This window comes from Oxyura jamaicensis, chromosome 7 (genome assembly GCF_011077185.1).
Source record: "Oxyura jamaicensis isolate SHBP4307 breed ruddy duck chromosome 7, BPBGC_Ojam_1.0, whole genome shotgun sequence".
In the NCBI taxonomy this organism is placed as follows: Eukaryota; Metazoa; Chordata; class Aves; order Anseriformes; family Anatidae; genus Oxyura; species Oxyura jamaicensis.
Window position 1 is genome coordinate 34348531 of NC_048899.1, and position 27617 is coordinate 34376147.

The 27617-nt window shown below is 33.1% G+C and overlaps 1 protein-coding gene across 1 annotated transcript in view; it reads right to left on the minus strand.

Annotated features, from left to right (window-relative positions):
- The window catches only part of LRP1B (LDL receptor related protein 1B), a 674736-nt gene that overhangs the window by 63366 nt on the left and 583753 nt on the right, over nucleotides 1-27617 (minus strand). The window contains exons 61-71 of the mRNA XM_035332355.1: nucleotides 25566-25754; nucleotides 24683-24831; nucleotides 21650-21743; nucleotides 19963-20079; nucleotides 19679-19798; nucleotides 17154-17273; nucleotides 12454-12570; nucleotides 3844-3950; nucleotides 3104-3233; nucleotides 1965-2071; nucleotides 921-1053 (exon numbers count right to left, since the gene is read on the minus strand). Coding sequence (XP_035188246.1) covers nucleotides 921-1053; nucleotides 1965-2071; nucleotides 3104-3233; nucleotides 3844-3950; nucleotides 12454-12570; nucleotides 17154-17273; nucleotides 19679-19798; nucleotides 19963-20079; nucleotides 21650-21743; nucleotides 24683-24831; nucleotides 25566-25754 — 1383 coding nt within the window. The remainder of the gene's footprint in view (nucleotides 1-920; nucleotides 1054-1964; nucleotides 2072-3103; nucleotides 3234-3843; nucleotides 3951-12453; nucleotides 12571-17153; nucleotides 17274-19678; nucleotides 19799-19962; nucleotides 20080-21649; nucleotides 21744-24682; nucleotides 24832-25565; nucleotides 25755-27617) is intronic.

Sequence of the window (27617 nt, forward strand, 5' to 3'; positions counted from 1 at the left end):
CCACTTAGGGTAGGCGTTGTTGCCCACTAGTTTTATGACAAAATAATGGAAGGATATTTTACTCTGCAATTGCTTGCTTCACCTCAGACTATTATTGCTTACTTTTGTACTGCATTATGCCTTTGAAGGTATACACAGATCATATGATTCTAGATGCCTAATCCACAGAACTATACTCAAAAGCGAAGGAAAAAAAAAGAAGTCTGGAAAATAAAACAAGAAACTGGAAAAGTGCTGAGTAAAATTTTACTATAATTTCTTTTACTTTTTTTTTTTTTTTTTTTTTTTTTTTTTCTGTCTTTGTCATAATTATTGAGTTACTACACTTAAAAATCTTGTGCAGAGTTACACTGCTACTGCCTGGTAGTTAAAGAAGGTTCAATTAAAAAAAAATAATAAATTCAGAAATAAAACATTTTTCATGGTCCTAAGCTCAGAAGAAATACTAGGGGGAACTTCAACAACATTTAGTTGCTTACATCTACACATCTGTATGTCATACATGTATGCAAAAATATACGAATGCCCAACTGAAAAGGTATAGTAGAACAAGACTTCTGAATTTTCATCAGCTATGAGACTAACACATGTATTTCTCAAAAACATTCAAAGCTTAGTCATAACCATGAAGCTGTAAGCATAGTGTTTAGCTTCATGTGAATCAACTTTTGTGCATAGTTCTGTTCTCTTAGGAGAGAGAATTCAAAACGTGGTCTTACAATTTCTGGTTAGATGCAGGATTTCATCTACATGAAACAATAGCAAATTGGGGTCTTATTTATTTAGCATTTTTTCATTATAATGCAAGGTTTTCATCTTATTGTTACTTGTAAGATTGTTTTAAATAACAGTCTAGTAATACTGGCTGTATTACTGATTTCTTTGATGATACAGAATTCACTACTAGTAAAAAACCCAACCTTGGTCACAGTCTTCTTCATCACTGCCATCCACACAGTCATGGATTCCATCACAAAGCCATCTGACAGGAATACAGTAAGCCTTATTTTTGCATCGAAACTGATCTTCTTTACATTCTGTTACACAATCCATCTGTGTGAATACGGATGTGAACTAATTACTAATGGATAAAAATAACAACATACTTAAAGACAAACCTAACAAAATTTACTGACACTTTTTTATTGCCCTATGTATTTAATAAAATACAGTTGCCCCTGACAATAGAATGTGTAATTTAAATAGTTACTGAAGTCCAAGTGAAATCATAACCACACTATACACGTTCTGATAGTGCCTCTGTTGCTCAGTATTAGCAATGGAAACAGTGGCTATATTTATATGTCTGAAGTGAACTGTCCTGAAAGAAACAACCCTGGACATGAAATCAGTTAGTACAAACTGTCTTGTATCCACATCGATCTGGACTAGAAACTTCCAGAGTAGATTGTCCTCACCTGGGTCACATTTAGCTCATGCAAACTTCTGGCTCTAAATGGCACCTTTATGGCTCTGAGAAAAAACAACTATTTTGGTATTTTTCTTGAAGTTGTTCAAGAAGGTATTAGTGTTTTAAAAAAGATATCAACAGCATAATATCTAGGAAGAATATGGCATGAAGGCCCATGGAGAGTGAGGGGAGTCCTAGGATTATTTGATATCTCAAGGACAGGGGGAGGCAAATGTGACACAAACTCATCTATGCTGTGAGTACAGAACAGTCCCTGAAGCGAACTGCCCCAGAATGACATCCAGGTGTCGATTTAGGGGAAACAAATTGATCTATTTGAAAAGAAGGACACACAGCAAACAAACATAATCCACTGTAAATACAAAGCAACCAAAATCATGGGGCTAAGTTATCTGACAGTGTTCAATTAATGCAGGAAAAAAAAAGAAAAAAAAAAAAGGAAAAAAAAAAGGAAAAAAAAAGTGTCTCTGTTCAGTTCAAAAACTTTTACAAAATTCACATCAGACACTAGAAAAATAAAATTGTCAGTTACCTCATCAGATCCATCAGCACAGTCATACTCTCCATTACATTTCAAAGATGCCGAAATACAGCCTCCACTTGCACAGACATACTCACTTGAAGAGCAGGTTGGAGATGCTGGTTACAAACACATATTTTAGCATTAAGAAAAAGATAACTTATGTATAGCTGCCTTATGATTCCATGTCTTTATCTGGTTTAACACAGTATGCAAACATGTATTTATAAATGACAAACTTTTCCAGACTTACAAGGACATATCTTACAAAACTAAATTGTCTCATCCTAAGTAAATTGTATAATGACAATGAAAGGATATCTGTGTTTTATCACTGAGAAATTTCTTTTTTGTCTTTTCCTTATGCTTGGTAACAATGGCAGCTATATAATACACAGATATATATATAATATACACACATTCACGGAATTAGTATATTATAAAATGTATGCTTAAAGTGGGTCTAGGCTTTACCTAACTTATGTAAATGTTAACAATTAAACTTACATTACATGAAACCACAATTTTGGAATGCAACATTATTCAAAATTTAAATAAATATATATATCAATCAGTTTTATTTAAAATACAAGTAGACATTTTTGTTGCATTGGAAATCAGGAGAGTTTTGCAATAAAATTCCATAAACTTCATTAATGCAGATGAAGCATACAAAAAAAATAATGCAGATATAAAAAACTACATTTTCCAAGACAATAATAATGAAATAAAACAACAAATTTGCTAGAGAAAACCTTTGCATAAGGACTAGTATATACTGAATGTACACCATAAAACAAAAAACCTCCAGATACTCTAGTAACATGCCAAGAGATGCTGTTGTTTTCAGAGCAAAATTTTGTAAGCTGAATTGCATTTCACTAAAGTTAAATACCATTCATCTTAATAAGTTTCAAATTGCTTGGCTGTATATAAATGTTAAAAAAACAGGGGGGGCGGGCCGCCCCAAAAATGAGTAAGAAGACACAATGATAAAAATTCAAAAGAATTAACTATAACAGACTTATTTGCACTCCTCCCTACTTGTAACGCACAAGTTCTCAAGTTGTTGACTTATTTTCTCCTTGTTTCATTCTGATTTATTCCTTGTTTCATTCAGTTTTATTTGTCAGCATTATATAAAGTGATACCTGGTTCACAATTTTTCTCATCATCCCCAAGTTTGCAGTCTTCATGACCATCACATTTCCATTTTGCTGATATGCACTGACCGTTGGAACACTGGAACTGATCCCTTGAACAGCCTGTTTCACAATACCTCTGTTACAATAAAAACAATGTGTATACAAGATCAAGAGTTTAATATAAACATAGATAAGCATACAGCTAATCAGAGAAATTAACGGCCATACCCCTTCACATTATTAAATACAGGAATGCCTTATGAACTAAAATATCTTTGTAAGTATGATCCATGAAAGGTGGGAAGCACCTGAGGTCCAATACTACCAGGAAAGGAAAAGGAACAAAAGGAAAGAACAGAGAAATTGCAAAGCAAATATCCATGAAACTTCTGCTACATAAACAACAGTCTACATTTTTTCAACAAAAAACATAAACCAAACAAAACAACTGCTGCTATTGAAAGCAATAGCTCCCCAGCTAGGACAGAAAATGTATGGAGGATGGGAAGATGTTCAGATCACTGATGGGGCCAAAAAGATGTAGATACGCTACAAATGAATGACTTGATTTTAAGTCAGCTTCTCCTTTTAGAACTAATTAACTAGGTTCAATTTAGTAAATACATATGTATTTATGGACTCATGTATACAATTTCCATTACTGCTTATTAAAACAGTCATATGTAGGAAAACCATTGTCAAACTACCACCAATTTTCTCAAATGTTTCTCCTGGAAGAAACCTACCTCATCTGAGCCATCTGCACAGTCATAGTCTCCATCACACCAGAATCTTGCTGAAACACAGTCTCCATTTGCGCAAAGAAAGTCTTTCAAAGTGCATGTTTGAGGTTCTGAATAGAGAAAAGTAAAAACCATAGATTCATTAGCATTTCTATAAAAATACTTCATACCAAAAAAAAAATAAAAAAAAAAAAATCCCCAAACAACCAATCAATGAATCACTATAACAAAGTCAAAAAAAACACCAACTCTGAAACTCTCAGGATTTTTTTGTCTGTAGGATTTTGTGTTGTTAAAATTTCATTTACATATAAGATATTAATGAAAATACATGTCATTTAGTTGACAAATTTCTTTAGAAAATTATGTGATGTGAATATATAAACATTATTTATTTTACTGCATACATGTTGTCACAGGTACAGTGAGAGATACCACAGACTAGATTTTTTTTTTTTTTGCACTCATTACTATCTGATCAAATTAGAACTAAACAGATCTTTCACTTTCAATCGATCAATAGTGTACCTTTTATCACATACCTTTTAGCAAATATGTATGTCAAGAATTAGCTTCCCCTGTGCTAAGCATTCAGGGGAACAGTTTTGAGATGGTAAATGGAATACCTAAGAAGGAAGGTTTGGAGTTTCAAGTAAAATAACTCAGTTTTCAAGCAATTAAATATGGGATGAAACATGACAATTATCTACTGACTGAAATGCTGACAAAACTGTTAAAGTGGTTTAACAGAAAGAGAATACTATGAGGTGCAAAAGTTAATGGACAGCATACTTTCATAAAAATACACTATTGTCAGAATGCTAGAAAACAGAAAAGAAGAAGTAAAGGTAAGAACAAGGATGGAATTTTTAAGTAATGTCAGAGAAAACAGAAAGGAGATGTTAGATAAAAAGAATCTTAGGAGCTTACAGATGGACAGGAGACAGTAAAAGTTGGAAGGTAAATGGGATATTTTTGATAAATTGATATGTTCTTCTATTCCCTAGGAAGAAACAAAACACAGGTAGGTCTGAAGTCATTATAAAAGGCGGACACAATAAAATGGAAGAGCAGACAAAATTAATTCAAGGTACAGGCAAAGCAAACAAAGTAGGCCACAGGGAGCGATGGGGTAATCGTGAGAAAGTGAGATTTGCTGCTTCAGCCTATTTGCTTCACTGTCTGCATAGCTCTGCATTTTTTCTTTTACTGCCATGAAAACACTGGGCAGGGGATCAGAGTGGAAGATTCTCCCAACAGAATACCATGCACTTTCCTCCTGAAAATAAGGACAAACAGCTGGTAAAGGGCTGAAGGGCATGTCCTATGAAGAGAGGCTGAAAACACCTGGGTCATCTAGTGTGGAGGAAAGAAGGCTCAGAGGCGACCTCACTGTGCTCTACAACTTCCTGAGGAGGGGAAGTGGAGTGGGAGGTGGAGATCTCTTCTTCTTGATAACTGATGACAGGACACGGAGGACTGGTACAAAAATGTGCCAGGGGAGGTTCAGACTGCATATTAGGAAAATAAATTCTTTACTGTGAGAGAGATCAAACACTGGCACAGACTTCCTAGTTTGATGACCCAGGCCTGTCAAGTGCTCAAGAGACATTTGGACAATGCCCTCAATAATGCATTTCAATTTCTGGTGGTCAGGCAGTGGGACATGACCTCTGAAGATCTCTTCCAACTGAACTAATCTATTCTAAAAGACATTGGAAAAAAAAAAAAAAATAAAGTCCCTCTGGATTTTGAACCATTAGATTAAATAGAGATACAGAAGAGATAATTGAGCAAAATTTAATTGAGCCTCTATATTCACTTTAGTCTAGACTGCCACACGGTTTTGGGAGAGTAGGACTGAAAAAGCAACTAAGGTTTATTTGTGAGAATATTTCCATTGGAGGAAACATTGCATTATGTAAATAATGTAAAATCAAGAAAAAGGATTGATTGGTAGGATCTTTTCAACAGAGAGCTGGGAAGAATTCAGGCTAATGGCAAACAACAGCAACTAAATCAATGGAGGAAAGAGGAAAAAGAGAAAGGAGGAGAAGATGAGAGCAGCAATAGACTGAATAACGCTAAAGGGCCTTTAAATAGCAATGGAAAGTAGCAACATGCCTGTTTTTGAGAAACGTAACAGAGTGATCAGGGAAAAACTAAAAACAAAACAACAAAAGAAAAACAAAAAAACAAACAACACTCCCATCCCACCCCCAAAATTAGAAACTTCCTATTTAGAATTTGGCAAATACCACCAGCGTGACAACATGAGTTGCACAGATCTATGGTAAAGTCAAACTAAGTTTTTTTGTTTGTTTGCTTGTTTTAATAGAAATCTTAATTTTTAGAAATCAAAGACTGTCTCAAGAAAGGAGTATTTTTGATGAATGTTTCAGCTTCTTCTTCATTTGTTTTCCCCTCACTTCATAATTAAAAGCCAAAATTACCCTGTTTGAAAGTTTTTTAAGGGGAATTTCATTTTTCAGGTAGGCAAAACTTTTCATTTTGAAGCGGTAGGAAAGTAGTAATAGAAGCAGATCTACACCAATTTCATTAGTTCTCCAGCAATGTTATTTTTAAGCAAATCAAAGGTTAGCTTTTATATGGATTCTTATATTATATACATAATACTAATTTTCTCAAAGCAAAAGCTCATTGTATAAATGTTAGCAAATCACTGACATTTGATTCTTTTTACTGTCAACAGGCCAGGAAGAGGAAATTCAAGATACGATAAATTATGTAAAAGAAATACTTTGTGGAAGAACAATTCATATGCAAATAAGCATTTCTCATGTTTCTGTACTTATTTGCAAAATATAAGCAAATACTTTTTTATACTGCTAATGAATTATTTATAAACAGAGATTTGATTCTGCAAAAATGTACACAATGAGCTAACTTCTCATTTCTCTGTTTGCAAGAAATATTTCTTCTGCTGTTGGAATACATCTCTGTGATTTACATATGAACACAGAAGAGCACTTTCCCATCAGTGCTGTGGCTGTTAGTGAAAGGAATAAGTATTAATAGACCTCTGTATAACGAATAAAGGACAGCATCTTTCAGCTTCTGCTTTATAAAAGCACTGAAACTCCTTCATGAGAAAAGCATTTTTGAATTATTAGACAGAATCTTATTTGAAACACAGAACGTAAGATGATCTCCTTTCGCATTTTAAGGTTGGAAAATTATCTGTAGAGCCAACAGACACTTTTGTTATCAGTTTAAATGATAGCAAGAATGGTATCTCGTCAGAAAGATTTAAAATCATTTCATATTTGGGGTTCAATTTCTGATTTAATAAGCATGGATATTGCACTGTCATGAACTGACAGGATTTTATTAGGAGACCGAGGTACTTGCATACAAGAGGGAAGAACAAAACTTTTTCTTTTTTTTCTTAAAATAGCATATGAGGTTCAAACTTACACTGTACTTTTTACCTGTATTTGTGCAGGCCAAACATGTTTGCTCCTTATGAGAATTCTGTATTTTGCAACAGCTGTTGCAAAGTCAACTTTTAGAAAAAACAGAGTTTAAAAGGAAGGGTGCAACTTGTATGTAGAAAAACAAGTAACAGCAACATACATATGGGATGGGAGATCTTCAAACAGAATGGATTAGGAGTGTATATTGACCTCTTGATTCATTCAGGCTTTTGGCAGCCCATCATACAGACTTAGAGGAATTAGGGGAACATACTTAGGCCATACTTTCTTTCAAGGCATTAAAGATTCTGCAGATACAGAATGGAGCTATTCTGTAAAATGCAAAGCAAAAACGTATGTAAAACAGAATTATATTACATAGAGAGGCCTTCAAAGAAGTCATCCACATCTCAGTTCTTTTGAAAATGTTTGCTTAGCAGTCAAAAGAGATTTTGTATTCTTGGGTAGATTATCGTCAATAATAAACAGCTTTAGCCTATTACACAGGATATCTCAGGTAAATCATGAAAAATACGTTGTTCTATGGACTCTCTCTACGGAGCGTGTAATTAAGATAAACACCAAGGAAGAGTCATACAGAGTCATTAAGCAAACAGGAACCAAGCTCAAAATTAAGGGTGATGATTACTTATTCAATGGATTGTTTCATTGTAAAAGTAAATTACTTTACAAAAGAATGGTAAAGATGGGGAAAAAAAAAATGTATCCAGGGGCTCAAGAGATTTGAAAGAGATCTACTGAGTTTAACTAGATATACAAAGCACACACGGGTAAGGAGAATCAATGAGCTAAAAATGTAAGTTGAAAGAACACTCAAAAGACATTTCTGGCCTGTCATGGTTTACTCTGTCCTAGCCACTAACCACTACTGGGAACAAACCAACAAGAAGGACCCCTGGTCTGAAGCAACATGTTTATATATTCTGCCAGAGCACTGAATAGTGATGATGTAGTAAGTGATATTTGTAGTAGCTAGATGTTATTCTTTGTACTGAAAGAACTAACTTTACAAATAACGACATGATACAAATATATGCCTCAAAGTCTCATTTTGTGAATGGAGGTCTCTGCCTCACTGTAAGAAAAGGATGTAGCTGGGGATAGTGTATTCATCAGATATACTACCAGATAATTATGTGGGAGCGAAACCTTTCAGTAAGTCAAGCCAGAGTATCAAGTGTGATGCATCCACATAACATCAGTGAAACAGTATTAACATGACAAAACAAAAGAGGAGGTAAAATCAAAACCATCCTTCCTTGTAAGTCTCCACTGCTATACACCTAAAAGCAGTAGCATAGACCTGTAGAATGAATGCCTGTAAGCACAAAATAGATATTTTGTTTCTTCATGTATTTAATGCAATTTTCAACACAGATTTTTATTTTTTATTTTGCTATTTTTTCAGCATCATGTTTAATCAAAACAAAGGCAACACTTGTTCTTTGTTAATCTAGGCATAGGACTGGTAGATGTACATAAAAGAAGAAATCTTTAGTACACAACATTTTATTGAAGTAAAGCCTTTACTTGCCTTTAGGTACCACTGAAACTAGCTGCTTTTAGAAAACTGACACTAGGCATGGTCATATTTGCACCAAGTCAGCGGAGCCTTAAGCAGTGTAAAGAATTCAGAGAATTTATAGCACTGTCCACTCAAGATCTCCTCACGATGACATTAGGAGACATTCCAGCTTAAGTTTCTTTCAATATGCTAATTTAAATGTTTTCACTCAGACATTAAATAATTGCTAGTTCTCATTGCATTTAGGATACAAACTTATCCAAGGACAAAATTAACTAATTTGTTTTCCTGACAACTTGTAAGCGCAACAAAACAGCCCTGAGAAGATTATCCAGCAACTGTAATATTTCCACACTGATTGAATGCATGTCCTTCTACAGCATTATTACATTTGCTTTGCTTCAATGTTTACAGTACTTTATATTTTCTTTAATTACATTCAATAAAACATTGCTGGCGCCTTCTTTTGAGCAGGAATAAGACTCATTACTACAGATTTTCCCATTTTTAAAGTTCCCTGAAAGAGAAAATATTTTTGCCTAATTTCTTTAAAAATAACCCAAAAAACTCTAACAGCAAATTCCCCTTCCAAAAAGATAATAATTAACTGAAAAGAGTTAAAAATACATTCTGTTTTGTTTAGTGTTAGCAGTCTGAACCTTTATCCTCCTTAATAATTCTTATTTATTTGAGAGGGTCAAAATGACAGCAGGCAGCCTTCATTAGGATTCATGTTTTAAAAAGCTTTTCCAGTTTAGAGCATATTCACTGGAAAATTCAACAGCTACTTAAAAATATTTATGGCAACTTTGGTAGTACTGTCAGTTACACTCTCTTCAATGTGATCACTGCTTCTCATGTCTCCTTGTCTAGGTTCCCATTAACATGGCTGTCCTCTCTCTTCCTTGAGCTACTCTTGTCAAACTGCTTCTGATATGAAGCTGTGGGAATGGGTGTGACATCCTTCACTAGTTTTCTGTCAGTTTTTTTTGAAGGAGCACAACACTTTTGCATTCATCTGTATAAAATGATGTGGTAAGAAGTTCATTAGATAAGAACTACAAAGAAGTAAACAAATAAGCTGGGGAGGATGGTTCACACTGTACATTGTAAGACAAATACAGATAAAGAACAAAAAAGTCTGGAGATGCTATGCCAGAAACACAGTCTTAACAGACATATCTTTTTGCATTATAGCACTAATAATTTTTCACCCCCATGTGTGATATTTTCTAACTCACTACTTTTGCTGCTGATAACTTCAGGTTACTATCGTATGTGAAAGTGAATAATATAGATAAATGTACATACTTGAGCTGAATTTCTAAAATTCAATGAATTTATTCTGTATTCTTGAGAAACAGCTCATTTTCCAATATAGCTGCCTGAAAAGCCCTTTGTAAATCCATGTATGCTATGAACAACTTATCATAATGTGCCACGCAATACATTTTGTCAAATTCATTTGAAGCTCTAATCTAATATATATTTGTTTCATTGCACTTTATTCTATAAGTGGCCAGACAGCCCATAAAGAATTTTCTACATCTATTTTGAACAACTGAACAATACTATGTATTTTTCCAACGCTTCTGAGATTTTGAATTTTACAACTGTGCCAGGCTACTGTATTTAATTTAGACAGCAGAATAAGGGACTTAGGAAGAAAACAGTTAGGAAGAAAAGTATGCATTTGACAAGCAAAAGAAAACAAAAAATACTGAAAAGCAAATACAAACTACAATTCATCACTACACAAAGATCTGTTTAACGCTTATATATTGTAAGGTTTGTTCTGAGAATTTGAACAATTTTAGTTTGATGCTCAGGCTGCATCTGGGTACTCTCAACTCACTTTCTCTATCCACTACAATTAACTACAGATTTCCTTATCTGAAAGTCTAGAGAACAGCCAAGAATGGAGTCTATAACTTAGTTATTGATGTGAACACAAAGATGGCAAGCTTAATAAATAAATTTTAAAAAATAAATTGCTGAAAAAATTCTCCTACATTATTTGAACACTTGTTTTTTTCACCTTATAGTATGACAAACTAAATTTTACAGAAGAAAATTAACAGTTCTGGACAATAAATAAATACCACTTCACACATGACAAAATTTCAAATAAGATGCTTGATATTTATTTTGCAAACAGTGGTAATGTTTAGTGGAGGTGGGCTTTTTTGTTGTTGTTGCTGTTGTTTTGTTTTCTGTTTCTAATTTCCAACTTTTAAAAAGATTATCTGGTCACATAGATTAACACTGCTGTACCAAACCCATGTCTTTCTTTGATTTTTACATGAGCATAATAGAAAATAATTTCTTGCTATTTATAATAGAAATAGAAAAATCTCACCATCGCTAATACTCAATTCCAAAAAAAATCTCCAGTGAAGCTAAGAAAGCTTGTGTGTGTTGTCAACAACACCTGCTTATCCTGCCCCACCTCCTGTCCAGGTTTAACAATACATGGCTCTGAGTGATTACTGAGTCAGATGACATTTTCCTCTTTAGATGAAGCATTTGCATTTGAAAACTATGGCACCATTGCTTTCAGTAACTCCCCCCCCCCCCCCTTTTTATTTTTTTTTTTCAAATAGATAGCGATCAAAAAGGCATGTAAATCCACTTAAACTTTCAAGCTAAATGAGCTGGTCTTCAGACATCCTCTACCTCTGGACAGCATATCTTTAAAGGGAGAACGGAGCAGACAGCACTTGCACACCATGAGAATGCCTAGTTTATTAAACATTCCAGCTTTGAGGTTATTACCTCAAAGACGCTAAATACACATTCAGGATATACAACCAGAAATATGCATTCAAGATTATCTGTACAAAAATATATTAATGTCTTGGATTTCTAAGAACAAAAGAAAAAAAAAAAAAAAACTGAAATTGTTTGTCAAATGAAGAGATGATCTTCAGAACTACTGCTGGAATTTCCCTCTTGAAATATTTTATAAAGACAATTATTGCAAGATGAAATATACCATTATGAATTTGTCATTGGCTCCTGAGAACCAGATCTAAATTAACACACTCAAAGTGGTATTACAGAGATTTATTAGGCATTGAAGTTCCTAGTGGGTGGGAAAGAACTAGATTAACCAAGCTACTTTCAGTAACAAGGTCTACTTTTAAAATCTAGTTAAATATTATAGAAATGTGTTACCAAAGGCACAAAACACTGCACATCATGGAAGCAATATACAGAAAGTGATGGGCAGTTAGTGTTTGATTAAAAACTACCATTAAACAGTATTTCTCACTGAATTTGTTTTGTTTCTTACCTAGAGATACAAGAAACGTAAAAGGAACTCTCTGACAAAGGTAAGCTAATTCTGACACTATCCACTGTGAATTCATCAGGTTATTGAGAAGTCACAGGTCAGACTTTTTTAATTTTTATTTTATTTTTGTAGCTCTCATAGAGAATTACAGCTCTTTAAGAATTAATAAAATTGGAAAATTTCATTTTCAATTCTGGTTAACTGATTTTCAGTGGATCAGATGGCATTGTAAGAAAGCACATATATGCAATTTTTACACAGAATTTTTACACAATCCCTTACATGTTAAACTGACTGTACACATTGTAACATGCACTTAGGTAAAAGTTACTTACTACAGTTCTCTTCATCAGAATTATCACCGCAATCATTTTGACTGTCACATCTCCAATGATCTGGAATACAGTTGTTGTTTTTGCACTGGAATTCGTGAGGCCCGCACGTTTTTTTATCTGTAATTAGGATGAATATCGTTTATATCACTGCAGAGTCAAAAGTGGAAAGATTGAAACTGAAGACTCACGTAACAGTATTACCAGACGCCTTTCAGAAGGAGCAACCTACATACTTAAGAAGTTATTTTCTGAACTAATTTATTTCTCATACCACATTGTTTAAGATTTTATTTATTCACTCATACCAAAAGAGATGTACTTATAAACTTGGTGATAAAATTAAAATACACACTGCAAAAAAAAACTCTCATTTAAAGTAAGAAATGTGAAATTTAGAAATGATGCACAGGTTATCTTGGAGAGGTTAACAATTTCATCTCAAAAAACACACTGACTTTTCCTTGAATCTTACTGTAAGATTGCTCTTCAAAAGATCAGATCACAGTAAACAGCTTTTTTTTTTTTTTTTTTTTTTTTTTGTATATAATATATATTTCTTAACAGCTATGTTTACATGCAATTATTTAAGACTAATCATACCTAACAGAAAATTTTGCATTTTGCTTTATATTTTTATCTTTTGTTGTCTTGGACTGAAAGTTTGCTTACACAGAGGAAAAAAACGCACATAATGCTAAATGGAAATTAATTTTCTTCATGCAGTAAAAATTCTCAATGAGATTTCCTGTTTACAGAATAGTATCACAGGCAAAGCCTTTTGGGGATGCATGGACATTCTGAACCACTCCAGCAGGAAGGAACTGCCTTTGTGTTTTGTTTTTTTACTTCACTGTGATGACATTTCAACACAAATTTCTTAAATTCAGCTATTTCATAACATCTCAGATCAGACTTCATGTTGCTATTATGACAACTTGATAAGTTCTAATAACTGACAGAATGAAAGAGAATTGAAACATTAGCTTAAGTCAACCTGCTTTTTCTGCCTCTGAAATAGAAAGGATGATGTCCCAAATTAGAAGTATTACATTTGATGCCACGGCCCAAACTGCTGCTTTTTGTAGTTTGCTTTAGGTGTGGTTCTGGAACTAGAGATATAGAGCAAAACAAGTTTTGAATATCAAAAAGGTGGAGGCAAACAGTGGTATAGCTCCGCACACTCACAAATTTGTTAATTAAAATACTGCCTTTTGCATTTGTTCCCCATTCTCTGCCAATATCAAGATTGTAAAGTTTTCTTGAATAATACTTTTTTAAATGATGTTTTTCAAGATGACAAAAGTAATTCATAGACAGTCAATGATATTTCAATCATGACATTTCAAATACATTTGCTAACACTTTTAACTTTGACAAATAATTTTAACACTTTTTAACTTTTAACATTGGCAAAAACTTTTAATATTATAAAACATAAAAATAAGAAAAATAAAGATCAGAACTCTTGCATTTGCAGCTGTAGCTTTGTAAAAGGTGGTTTCAAATCAGAAACCCATCCTACACATTAAAGTACTTCCAGTAAACTCTATAATCCCACATTACATATCTGCCCACAAAATAAGTCCTAAGGACTGATCATATACTATTTATTCTTTCACATTGGACAGACACACTAAGATCCAATCAGTAATACATAGCATACGGAGATAACATCCTTTCTTTCCAGCCACTTGCCAGGTTGAAGACTACATGCAAGATATCTTATTCTTTATAAAGAATTCCCTCATTCTCAAGGATGCTAAATCCATTTTCTAGGATTGCCTCTTTACACTTTTGAAGAAAGGCTGGATTTTTTTTTTTTTTAATTTTTATTTTTAAAATATCCATGTGTGTATTCTAAATGTATGATTATTAGTTGAATATTAATCTTTTTTCTTGCTACTCTAATTTATCTAACACAAACACATATTTAACTCCTTTAGAAAATACTTTTTATATCTGCAAGGCTTTCTTCACTTAAGAAATCTGAAAGCTTTATTATTCCTTTGGGTTGACTCTGATCTCTTATAGCAGCTTACAGTTGACATGTCTTATGGACCAGATTTCTTGTTTTTTCTTTCCTTTTTCACATTAATGAAAACTCAGGAAAATACTAGGACAATAGAAATAAGATATAACAAAGAGAAATATTTGGGAAAGTTGTGTAGCAAATATATGATCTTTCAGAAAGAGCAATTTATTCAGCTCAAAAGAAATAGCGCAAAAGAATAATTTTTGAATTGTGGAACCCTGAAAGGCGCACACATATTTTGTCATCGTTGTCTTCAACACTAAACTGCTTTCCATTTTTCTTAAAATGAGGCTGCCTGAAAATGTGGAAGTTCAGACAGGAATGCTACAAAGAAAAGGAAGTAAGTTATAGTAACTCAATTTTTGTATTACTTTCTTTATTATTGACAGAAATTAATCTATTTACTGTAACAGGCAAAGGCCCCTTTTCTGATATTTATGTGACTGCCTGAGGCCATCTTCTGTACATGCCTAATGATACTGTATTTTAGAAATACTTCTAAATGAACATGAAGAAAATGGGATAAAGGCTGAAATGGAAAACAAAACCAAACCAAACCCAGATTATTATACATACAGCCAAAAAGCACATTGATACCAATACCAATGAAGTAAAACCAAAATTTTGCCACTAACTGCATTACACTGCAGTTTTGGGGATTCACCATCATCAGGAAAAACAAATAAACAAAACAAAACCAAAAAACATTTTTACTCTTTAGGCTAAAAATAAAATTAATATTTAAAAAAGGAGGAAGCAGAAAACAGTTATACTAACATTATGCGAATAGAAACCTTAAATACACGTAACCTAGTAAAGTAGTGAGTAAGGATTACCATAATTTAATGGCTTCTTTTAACTGTCTGGACAGCAGGCATGAATTAACTCTACTTACTATTCTTTGAAAAACACCACATGCTCATTAATAAGCATGCATTTCCTAACTACTTTAATTGTCTGAGTTGAAAATGAACCATGGAAGACTAAATACATTCAGAACAATTCTAACAAATTCACTCAATATAGTATCTCCAATAACATATGGTAGTAAACATTTACTAAGCAATATATACATGACTATGGTGCACTTAAGCAAAGAAGAAATTACCATTTATGCAAGTTTTGCAGTGAAAGCATTTTAAAAATGATAACAAGTTAGTATTAGCACCAACATATGCATATATTTATTACACTCAACTTCTAGCTTCATAATTTAATTTTCCCATAGTTTGTTCATGAAAACAGCCATCTTTCAATACGTTAAAAAACAAATAACAAAACAGACGACCAAATCTTTTTCTAGCTATTCTAACAAGATCATTTAAACATATTTCAAATCCTAAAAATAAAGAAAACTTTAAAATATGATTAAAGCCATCTTGTTCTTGCATTTATTACTTATTAGATGTTTGTGCATAACAATCATGACTGGCATAGAGACTGTGAGTAGAGATAATTTTTATCTTACTGATCCAACAGAAAAAGTAAGGGCATTATATTCAGCTAGCAAATTTAAAATAAATAGGGAGGTTTTTTTTTTTTTTTTTCTTTTTTTCCTCACAGAGGTTCTTTCTATTGGCTTTTGCCAATGATGAATCAAAGTGTCTTATTTTTTTTCCTGTTCAACATTAATTTTTTTTGTTTGTTTTTTTTTGTTTTTCCCTTAACTTTCCTTACTTTTTTCCTGCTCTGCTTTCAAATTTTGTGTTTTCGATATATTTTAATATGAACCTTTTTAAGATTCTTTGTTCCATACCAGTTGGGCTTGAATGGGGTACTCAGAAATATGAATCCACAGTTTGGCAGCCAGGAATGCCCTTTGTGAGTGCAGCTCTTGCACTGACATCTATCCTTCATTTTGCCTGTAGATGACTTGCTTTCTCAAACTACCAGATTTAAGTACACAAACTTTATAAGTATCAGAGGTTCTTGGAGAAGTCCTATGGGGTTGCTGAGTTTGTGGGACTGTGTGATAGGACGTGTGTCTCACTGTGGCATGCAAACAGAAGGAAAAGTTGGTCATGTCAAACTGCAATCTTCTCTGGATCCTTCTGTCCAGCCAGTCTTAACATCTAATTCTCTAATGAAGATACCTCTGTTGACAAACATTTAAGTCAGCTTTGTACTGGTCTTTATTCTGAGTTATATTTCCCAGTATATCTCACAACACTGTGACTCTTGTTGCATGGAATGAAGTAATTCATTTATTACAAGATGTTTTTGCTACATTGAGTGTCTTTTTTACTCCAAAATAAAAAGGTGATGCAGAAATTATACTGAATAATCTACTGAAATTATACAGTAGATTATAGCAAATAATGACATTTTTCACTGTTTACTAATCATAAAAACAATAAAGTATGCAGAATAAATTGATAAAAACTGGATAATTCTTTAAGAAAAACTAAGAATGTCATTATATTCCAGATGAGATACAACTACTTTATTGGTTGGAGCTATAAATTAGTATAATATAAAGCACACAGTTTACTAATCCAACAAGAATTGTATGAGCCAGACAAAGCTATTATAACAGATAGGTACTACCATACTTTGGGAGAGGACATGTTAAATGAAATCCTTATATACTTTTGCTACATTTTTCAAGAATGTCAAGCTACAGTCATATTCAAAACAGTAATATATTCTAAACCAGTGCCATGCTTACCACAGTTAGCTTCATCTGATCCATCAGCACAATCTGGGTCTTCATCACATACCCACAGTTTAGAAATGCAATGTTTCGTAGTTTTACATTGGAAGTGGTCTGGAGAACAACTGTTTTCAGCTTTAAAAAAAGAAAAAAAAAAAAAAGAAAAAAAAAGATTTATAAATGAAACAAGAAGTTTCTGCTTATATTCCAACTACGTTTTGTGAGTAAAGTTAAAAAAAAAAAAAAAAGTAACTTCTGTAAGAAAACTGTATTCAGGTTTACATTGCTTATAATTTCATCTTCTTTTTTATATTATTTTACACACAATAGCAAGATCTGAGCAAGAATTTAGAATACAAAAACATCCTCACAATAAAAACATCCTGAGTGTACTCGTGGATTCCTTCTTCTATCCAAGCAGTGAGAACACTGAAATAATCAAGAGCCTTTTCACATGGATTCCTGCTCTAGTTATTTATCAAGAGAAGTTATTTTCTTTGCTGATTTGTTTCCTACAGCATTCAGCTCCACAGACTAAGGGGAAAGTTAAGTTCCTGTCTTAAACCAAGAATCTGCTTTCAAGCCAGCATGAGTGGAATGCTACTTAGAGTGGAATGCTACTTTAAATTCATGTAGCGAAACATGATTCTACATCAACTAAACTACCTCACAAAAACTTATGCCAGATCTTACTATTTCTTAAACTCATAACTGAGAGTATAAAGGCAAGATGAATGACATATACCTGGACTGGACTGTGAACTAGTTAAGACCAGATGCATAAGGATTTTTTTTAGAGATAAGTATACGTACAAGAACCTCTAAATTGTCCTATATTGAACTGAACACAGGTGGAAACCAGAATGCCCTATTCTCTGATAACATTTTCCAACATGAATACTTGTCCCACTTTTACCTAGTGAACTCCACAATATTTTTAACAAACTTTCCTACCCATGTTGAAAAGTAACTTGCTCCTTGGCACCTATTTAATACCACTGATATTGATATAACAAGGAGACATGGGATTTCATCAAGGGATTTCAATGTCTACTTTCCTCCATTTTACACGTGGAAAGCCTTAAGTATATAATGTAACTTGGTCAAGGTCACTAAGTATAAAACCAAGCAGTGGCCAAGCTGAGAAAAGGTCTTATGAATCCTAGTCTGGTGAAATCAGAACAAAATAGATAATATCAACTATTACCTGTCTTGTGACAAGAACCCTAATCACTTTGAACTTTGTGGCAGACTTAACCCTCCCACTTTGGGTAGTCTCTCCTAAGGCACTTGAAGAGTTTTTAGAAGCCATAGACTAGATTTTATTAGAATATAAACTAGCACACTTAGCTTTCTTAAAAGAGAAGCTCATAATGTCTAGATAGGACAATATATATATATATTTTTAAAGTATATAATGAACCTGCTGATCTTGACCCTATGCCTACCACAATCCTTGAGCACTGTTGTGTTGTGTACTCTGCTGCTCTGATTTCATTTTGTCAGGTTCACCTCATGGTTTTGAGAACCTTTCATATACCATGTGCAGATCTTTATAAAGAAAAGAGCAATCTCCCTTACTTTCTGCAGGTGCTTACCTGACTCCACTTAATCTGTTTTTAAAGAAATGTGACATGCAAGACAATATAATAATATTGTTGGAGGCTACAGCTCTGTTGCACTGTTTGGAAGATGCCATTAAACATGATAATTAACAAAGTCTTTGTATCCTTAGCAACCTTCACTTGGAGAAGGGCATGTTCTTTCAGAAATGCAACACATGCAAAATTTGAGAAAACTAATTCTGAAAATAGGAATGACCACCTTAGATCAGCTGCAGATCTGAATGATAAACTGAGTGAAGGACAGAGAGGTATCTGAAGACAACAACATCATTTTAATTGCAGAATGATCAAAGATACTACCTATTCAGTACATTTCCATTTTAAAATGGAAATGTTTTCTCTATTTGTCTCTGAGAAATATGGAGTGAAACTGTATTTACCAAAAGATGTATAAAAAGATGAGTAAATGGAAAGTTGCATAGATAAATTAATGAAGTCCCTGCTGAAAAGAAAATTGAAAAGGTAGAGAACTATATCAATGAAAAAGGATATAGAAGGAGCTATGGATCTACGTAATTTCCCATAAAAGAAGAAAAGTATTTTTCCCTTTAAATGTGTTGCCGCAAGCTATGGCAGATGAAAGCCTCTAGAATATGAGTCATTTATGAAGTGGTTAAGAGTAAAATGGATGTCTCAGCCTAAGTCAGAAACCCAATTAAATACTTGAAATTAATTTATTTACACACCCCTTTTCTATGCAATGACTTTAAAAAGTGAAGCTAATAAATACCATTTTACTTTGTTATCTCGTATATAAAGCATTGTACACCAAACAATCCAGTGAATTCACTGCTTTGCATGTTCCTCACATTATTTTTCAGAGGATGTTTTAACGTTATTTTACATATTTTATTTCAGCTTCTGGTTTAAAATCAGCTACAGCTGTCAGAACAAAATTTTCTAAACATAACTTACGGCAGTCTCTTTCATCTTCTTCATCTCCACAATCATCCTGTCCGTTACATCTCAGATTTATTGGAATACACTTCTGATTCTTTGTGCACTTAAACTGACCTGACAGACACACATGTGTGTCTGGAAGTTGAGAGAATAAAAATATTAAGTTAAAGAGATTAAAATTTAAATATTAAAAAATTAAAGATTAAAAGTTTTAAAAAAAATACAAATAACTTTCTTGATAGCATGGCATTTATACCAGTTTAGCAAGTTTCTGAAGTCTTTAACACATAGTCACCTACCACAGTTCAGTTCATCAGAATTGTCACCACAATCATTCTCTCCATCACAGATAAAAGCTGGAAGAGCACAAAGTCCAGTTCCACACTGAAAACGTCCTGGCTGACATCTGAATTCAGCTGGAGAAAAAAAAAAAAAAAAAAAAAAAAAAAAAGCAAGCTTATTAATACTGTTGGAGGAATGGTGTCAATAGTGTTGTTCTTCCTCAACAGAGCTATCAAAAGAATTTGTGAACATTGAGCCTATACAGTCAAATACAAATCTAAGTAGATAATAGCAAATAAAATGTATGTGTATTTCTGTAAAATTGATTTCAAAGTGTGAGATTTTATATTCACGTAACTGTAGTTGTAACTTCCTAATGATATGTTTATCATTACAATGCCCTACAGATTGATGTTCAACAGAAACTTGCAATTTAGGATATAAATATTTCAGTTCAAGCGTGCATTTAAGAAATTTACTGTCTCACTCTAATTCCACCTCCCATGAGTCTACCACTGCTTTTTCTCATAGCCACTGCCATTTGTGTGAATGAGCAATTACGCACTTTTATACCACTATTTTCTATAAACAGATCGGAGCTAAAAATGTTAGTCTTACATACGATTATTATATATGTTAAGGTTTGTTTCAAAGGCCTTTGCAGCAGAAAAAGGGAACTAATAGCATTGTAAAAAAAACATGGATTAGAGATTTCAGTACACAAAATTCAATGACCTGTTACTTATCTGGAAGACTATCTAACACATAGCAGAGCTTTTTGTGTTTATAAGCTTGAGGGAAGAATACAAGAATATTTTGTTTTATGCAGATTAATATGAGTTTTATGTAGATTAATTAATAGTATTAAAGAAGTTAGTGACTGGGACTGAGAACACAGCATCAATAATATACATTACTCTTCAGGAATCTAGTACACTAGACAGGTACTTTTCTAACAACTAAGTAAACCAGCAGCCAGCTGCCATCACAGCAACCGTTCTTTGGGATGCTGAAAGAATCATCATTATTGACTTCCAGCTGTCTACATTACAATGGGGGAATACTACACTAACCTACTAATTGGACTATAGGAGGCTATTGAGAAATATGCTGTATCTTTTGTAGTGTGCCAAAGTTACACAGGATGCATGAAAAATGTTCACTGCATAAAATTGTTCAGACCGGTGGTGTAATTCAGCTCACCAAACTTTCCTTTGAAAAGTTTATAAACCTATAAAATGGAAATGTTTATATAAAACATATCATGAAAATAAACAGAATCTTAGTTGGAGTCACACTGAAAACATTTCAGAGAATTGCACTAAATGACACCATGCAGTTAAACATGTATAGTTGCAATAAAACATAATCTAATGAAAATAATAATATCACATTTCTATTGCAAAAATAGAACAATTAAATTCAGCAAAAATTTAGATGGAATCAAGTAAAAAGTAAAAATGTGTTCTTATAATTTTCCAAAGATCTTATGAGACACTTAGTAGTCATGAGTTAATGAAAATCTTATACAGACTGACAGAGAAGACTTTGTGCCCTTTCTAAATCTGACAGAGACCAAGGAAAACAAAACAGTGCTTCAAACAAAAGCTTTCAGAGAAAATCCTCTTCCTAACATTTATAAAGCGTTATATTTGATTTGTACTCTACTGACAAAACTGAGTTCCAAATGTAGAATGCACTTACGGCATTCCTTGGGCTCGTCAGAGCCGTCTCCACAGTCGTCAACAGTGTCACATTTCCACCAGAATGGAATACATTTGTCAGTTTTGCAACGGAACTGTAAAAGGAGAGAAATAATATGTTTTGTTGTTGTTGTTGTTGTTTGTTTGTTTGTTTTTTACAGGAACAGCATAATCTATAAGAAATTAGATTCATTTGATTAAATCATCATTCCACTAATAACTTCTGGTTGTTGATCTTATAAAACCTAATTTAAAAATAAATAAATAAATAATCGGTTTTCGGAGATGTATTGCACTGAGACTTCAGCTGACAGAAGTCACTGAGGTTTCAATGACATTGCTACACTCGTAGTTCCACTGATGAAAAGCAATCACTGCATTTTGCTGCATTCCATGATTTGATCCTTTAAGATCTTATTGAGAACAGCCACAAGAACAACATTGTAACTTTGTTTTCACTGAAAGAGAAACACAAACAAAATAAAGGGTAGAAATGGTTTGGTGCAATTTTCGAGGGCTAATCCTAAAATCACATATGAAAATTCATTATATTAGGGAGAAACATCTGGATAGACTATCTGCACCTTTCAACAAATGTTGTGTTTCCTACCTGGTGTCTCTATAAGCACAGAAGAGAAGGAAACCAGCAAACTTAGAAGTGCAAGACATTTCATCTTCTGTGACGGCATATATATATATTTTTTTCATTTCATCTTTTAAAAAATATTAACTACTCAATAAAACTGTGTTTAAGAGGTATATAAAACTTGGTACATTAGTTCAGTTTTAATTTGTCTGCCAAGACAGTTCAGGGTTTCATTGCCATTTATACATTGAGCAACATCATTCCCATACCACACTGAGAGACATGCTATACAATTGGTTGGATCTAAATTCAGGCATGTCGCAAAAACAAATTGTTGTATTTTATCCTTCAATGCATGTTGTTGTATACCACTATCAACCTCTACTAGACAAGTACATCAGCTCCAGATTTTGTTTGTCTAATCCAGTATTTTAAAAGAGCACTTATCTGAATATCCATACTCTAGGAGATTATTTAGGAATGGGTGTAAGGCTGTTAATCAGTTCTACAAAGGTATGCATAGCAGGGTAGCTCAGCAGAAGGCCTCTGAATGTAGGAAACCAACAGAAACTCAGACAATTCTCATTCTTAGTATTTTCTATTTGCTAGCTTGGCCTTTTTACTGCCTCATTGTTTTAAAGTACTATCCACACTGCTCACCACAAAGCACTCCAAGCCATTAAACTGACAATATAAATTTAATTCCAGGAAATGGGTACTAACTCTTAGATATTTTTACACTCTGCATGGAAATACTTATGATCCCTTCTAAATCTGGGACCCAATCACTTAGTAAAGTGGGTCAGAGTCATGTAGGTGTGTGTGGAATTACCTTAAATGGCCTTCTAGAGTCTGATATATCTTGTAGTGAATAATTTCTCACATCAGATTAGCCATCAAAAGACATCTGAATGCCTGCCTGTGTGTAAAATGAGTGAGTGTATCAGCCATCCAACTAGCTCACAAATGGGTAACAGCGGATGTGTTTTCATGAGTGATTACATCATTAGAATAGCTATAATTTTACAACATCTGAAAATCTTCTTTACTGAGCAAAGTATGTTTTTGCCATAGACCTCTGCATCTGATGCCATCAAGCTGACAAATTATCAGAGTAAACAGGTTTCAGAATTAGAAGAAAATGACTAATAACCAACGTCAACTTGTAGTTGTATTTCTGCAAGAAACTTCTATATAACCCCTTTCTCCCTCCTAAGTAATCCAGAAGGGATAAAATATTACTCCTGGGGGATCCAAGATACAACGCTATCCTTCAATTCAGGTTACAAATTAATAATTTAAAAAGGAGCTATTTAATCAACTATTAGCATGTAAGTAAAATTAAAACAAACCAACAAAACACAAAATAGAAAGTGCCTTTTAATTTTAATAAAATAAATTTGAGAGGGTGAATATATGTGGAAAAAAATATTAGGTAAGAAATTCTTTTATTTTCTTTTGTTTTGTTCATCACTTAATGGGAAGTCACAGACAGACAATCTAAACATAAAAGATGCAGTGAACAAAGTAAAACCACAGAAAGCACTATGTTATGGTAACAAAGGAAGACAGTGGGAAGGAATGTTAAATAACAATATTACTTGAATGAACTTGCACATCATTATAAAATGATGAAGATAAATTGAAAATGACCACTGTTCCTTCAAAATGAAGAGTAAAACCCTTTCCATAGTGAATATGGACCAAATACATCGTGATGTTTAATGTTGTAAGGTCATTAGCATACGTATAATGAAACTCAACTACTAGAAAAATTAAAGCTTTTAAAGGCCATATGTACTATTACAATCAACGAAGCTAATTGAATAGAACAGTCCAGCCTTTCATCAAACCAGTTCTCTTGTAAGAAATAAATCAGTATGTTCCAGTTAATCTAACTTATATCTTAAGAAAATTAATTTATTTCCAGTCATAGGAATCCATCTCTCATAAATAATTCGATGTTTTAATTGATACAATTTTTAGGTAATTGTGTATTTTACCATTTTTATCTACCTAACTGGACAGCTCAGTCCCATCCTTTTCTTGTATTTGTGTAAAGTTTGTTCATGCATAAATACCCTCAAACCATTTTGTAATTTTATCATTCATGTTTTTTTTTTAATATATATATATAAATATATTTCAAAACAATGTTTATGGGTTTAGTAGCTGTATTTGCTTTAATTCTGTGATTCTGTAATATCTGAAGAAACAGCCACATTTAACAGTTCTGTGCTCTCTGGAAAATAAAAAATGAATTTGAAAGAAAGTCTATTTTCAAGTAATAATCTTGAAGATTTAACACTTTAAATGCGCCCAAGAGTTTCCTAGTTTTCAGGTTCTTTGGCTGCTGCTTCCACATTTCATGGACACCAACCTTTGTTATTTAAAAGCAGGTGAAAACACAGTAAAATTGAACTCTTCTCTACATACATATATGCTTACCTGACTAGCAGTGCAGTTCGATAAGCATGTCTTGTTATCTGCAGCAAGGTAAAAGTTAGTGGGACAGGCACAAGTATGCATCTTGTCAGGGGCTAGAAGGCATAAATGACTGCAACCACCATTGTTTAGTGTGCACAGATGTTTAGACACTGTGGACAGAACAGGAAAGATGTATCAGAGGCTATTATTTCAGTTTACTTCAGAGTATCTGCTTTATAGAGGAAAAATGTATTATACACTTTATTTTTACAAAGGAATGTTTCATATCAAAATCATTTTCCTTTTGCCTTTAAGCTATTATTTTTTTGTATGCAACAATTAGTTACTACTATGGATATACATTCAATAAACAAAAACATAATAAAAAGAAAAAAACTATTTATATATATATAGATTAGCTAATCTAGAACATGTACCAAATTGTATTCAGCCAGAAGACAGAATCATAATGCCTATATTTTCTGACATTTTCTCAGTACAACAGGTTTCTAAACACCAGTATTATTCTGCATTATTAACACTCTCCCACTTTTGCAATAATACTAAATTTCTCCATAACATAACAGTCTAATCTTGGTAACTGTTAACTTGGACTCTTAATGTAATTTAACCATCCTGTACTTCTAGTCATTATCTATAAAGTTCTTTGGGTATCTCATCACTGAACAAGACTTATCACATTCATTTAATACCAGATATACTTACAACATTAATCACAGATCTGTACTTTAAAAACTATTGAAACTTTTGAAAATTTCTAAAATTCACAATAAAAAAAATAAAAAATAAATAATTGCTGATAAATAATCTTCAATTAATTCAGTGACTGGCTACTTACTAAGTGAAACATGTACATGCTTCATGGAAAACATAGAATAATTACCATCAGGTTGTCTATAAGAATGATACACCTGGATGTCTGTTATAGTGTGCCAGGAATTAATCAGTGACAGTCTGTCTAATCCAGAGGTTTTGTGGGCACGGCTGAGTGATTTGGTTTTCCCGTCTGTCCAGTAGATGTAGTCTTCAAACAATGTTAGTGCAATCACCCCCGGAATATCTTGATTAGGGACTGTAAGAGGAGATGCTAAGATTAATGTTCACTCTTGGAAGACTGCCAGCTAAAATATTCCATACTGAATGGGTTGACAGATACAACTGCTATATAATGTCTTGAGAATCATTATCATGACAATATGTCAAGCCTAAAGGGTTCTTTATTACCAGTTACGAGAAAGATGGATGAGGTATGGGAGTTCTGCTTGCTTGGAATTAGTTGGCCCAATCAGTGTTAAGGAAATGAAAGAATTCCAGTCAACAAAAATCACCTCCAGATTCTAAACCAATCACATGTTAAGTTGTAAAGTCGTACGTAACATAATTATAACTTAACCTAATTTTTACAGAAGGACAGTATTCATTTGCTGTCTTAGGAGAATAAAAGTTATTCAAAAACACCCAAAATACAAAACATACATCCCCAGATGTATTTAACACAATTTAAGGCAATTATTAGTATTTCATTTTGGCAAAATATGCTGACAAGTGAGATGGGGGAAAAAAAAAAAAAAAACACAAACAAAAACATTTTATTACATTAAACATAACAGTAAGTGGGCATATTGTTTATTCCTAGCATAACCAACCGCACAGTAAAAAAAAAAAAAAAAAAAAAAAAAAGACTGTAATAACACCCCATTGTTATAATATCACAAAATTATAAGGCAACATCACTTTAAAAAGGATGAAAGAACAAAGGGGAGAAAAAAGCTTTGGAATGTTCTTTATCCTACTGTATACTTGGACTATTTGTTCTTGGTAAACATAAAAAAAAAAAAAAGATAGAATTCAGCTTATTTATAAACTGTATGTAACGGTAATCATAATTGTCACAGGAAACATCTAACCACACTGTTCAATTTGTGTATTTGTCTTTTATCACCGAATCACTCTATTACTGATAGAGCTAAAAAGACAAATTAGAGAAGCTGAGCCTGTCATTTTAAGCAATATATTCTTAACATGTTTACCTTGTTTTCTTAGATGAATATAGCTTCATCTTTCTACCTGGAATGTGCTCAGATATGTTTGGCAAATCCTGAAAACCTTGCTTTTTAGACCTGAAATTAATTTTCTTTCTTGTATGTTTACACATTCCATAACCATCATACAGAAACAATGATACTCTTATAAGGAGTTTCATAACATTTCTGAGAAATTAGTCAAATTGCATTCATTTAAAAATATCTCAATTTTGGAATGTATTACATACACAACTTTGGCATGGTTCTCTATATAGTACAGTGTCCCCAAGAAAAGCTCTTATTATTTCCCTTATTTGTAAAATCACATTGTGAAAAGGGTGTCTACAAAATGGAAGTGAATCACTCCCTATGTTGATTGTTGCTATCCCATTTCTCTTAGCAATGAAGGAAAGAATTCTTGAAGAATCATTATTTTCAGCCTCACCACAAAAGTAACAAGACAAGTAAAAGAAAGGAAGAACATGGAAACTATAAGCACAGGTATTTCCATCATGCTGGTTATTTTCCTCAGGCTGACATTTTCTAACCAATGGACTGATCAAAATATATTGCAAGAAAAACATCCAAGACTCAGGAAAACTCCAGGAGGTACAGTAGGGTTTGTCTGTCCACTGGAAAACCTATAAGCATTACTATCTATTTGTATCAGCTACTTGCATTTTAATTTTACCCTGACTCTGCTCTGGTGTGAACAAAGTAACTCACTCTTTGGGAAAATAAGCTGAAGGCTAAACAATACACAGCCTCACCCTAGATGTAGTACAGTGCGTGGGAGAATCTTCAGTACTGAAAACATTGGTGTGACCACATAACCCTACATCTAGGCACAAGTGAGACTAAGCAGTCAAATGCTAGTCATTACTATTTTTTAAATGTTTGTTCACTTAACA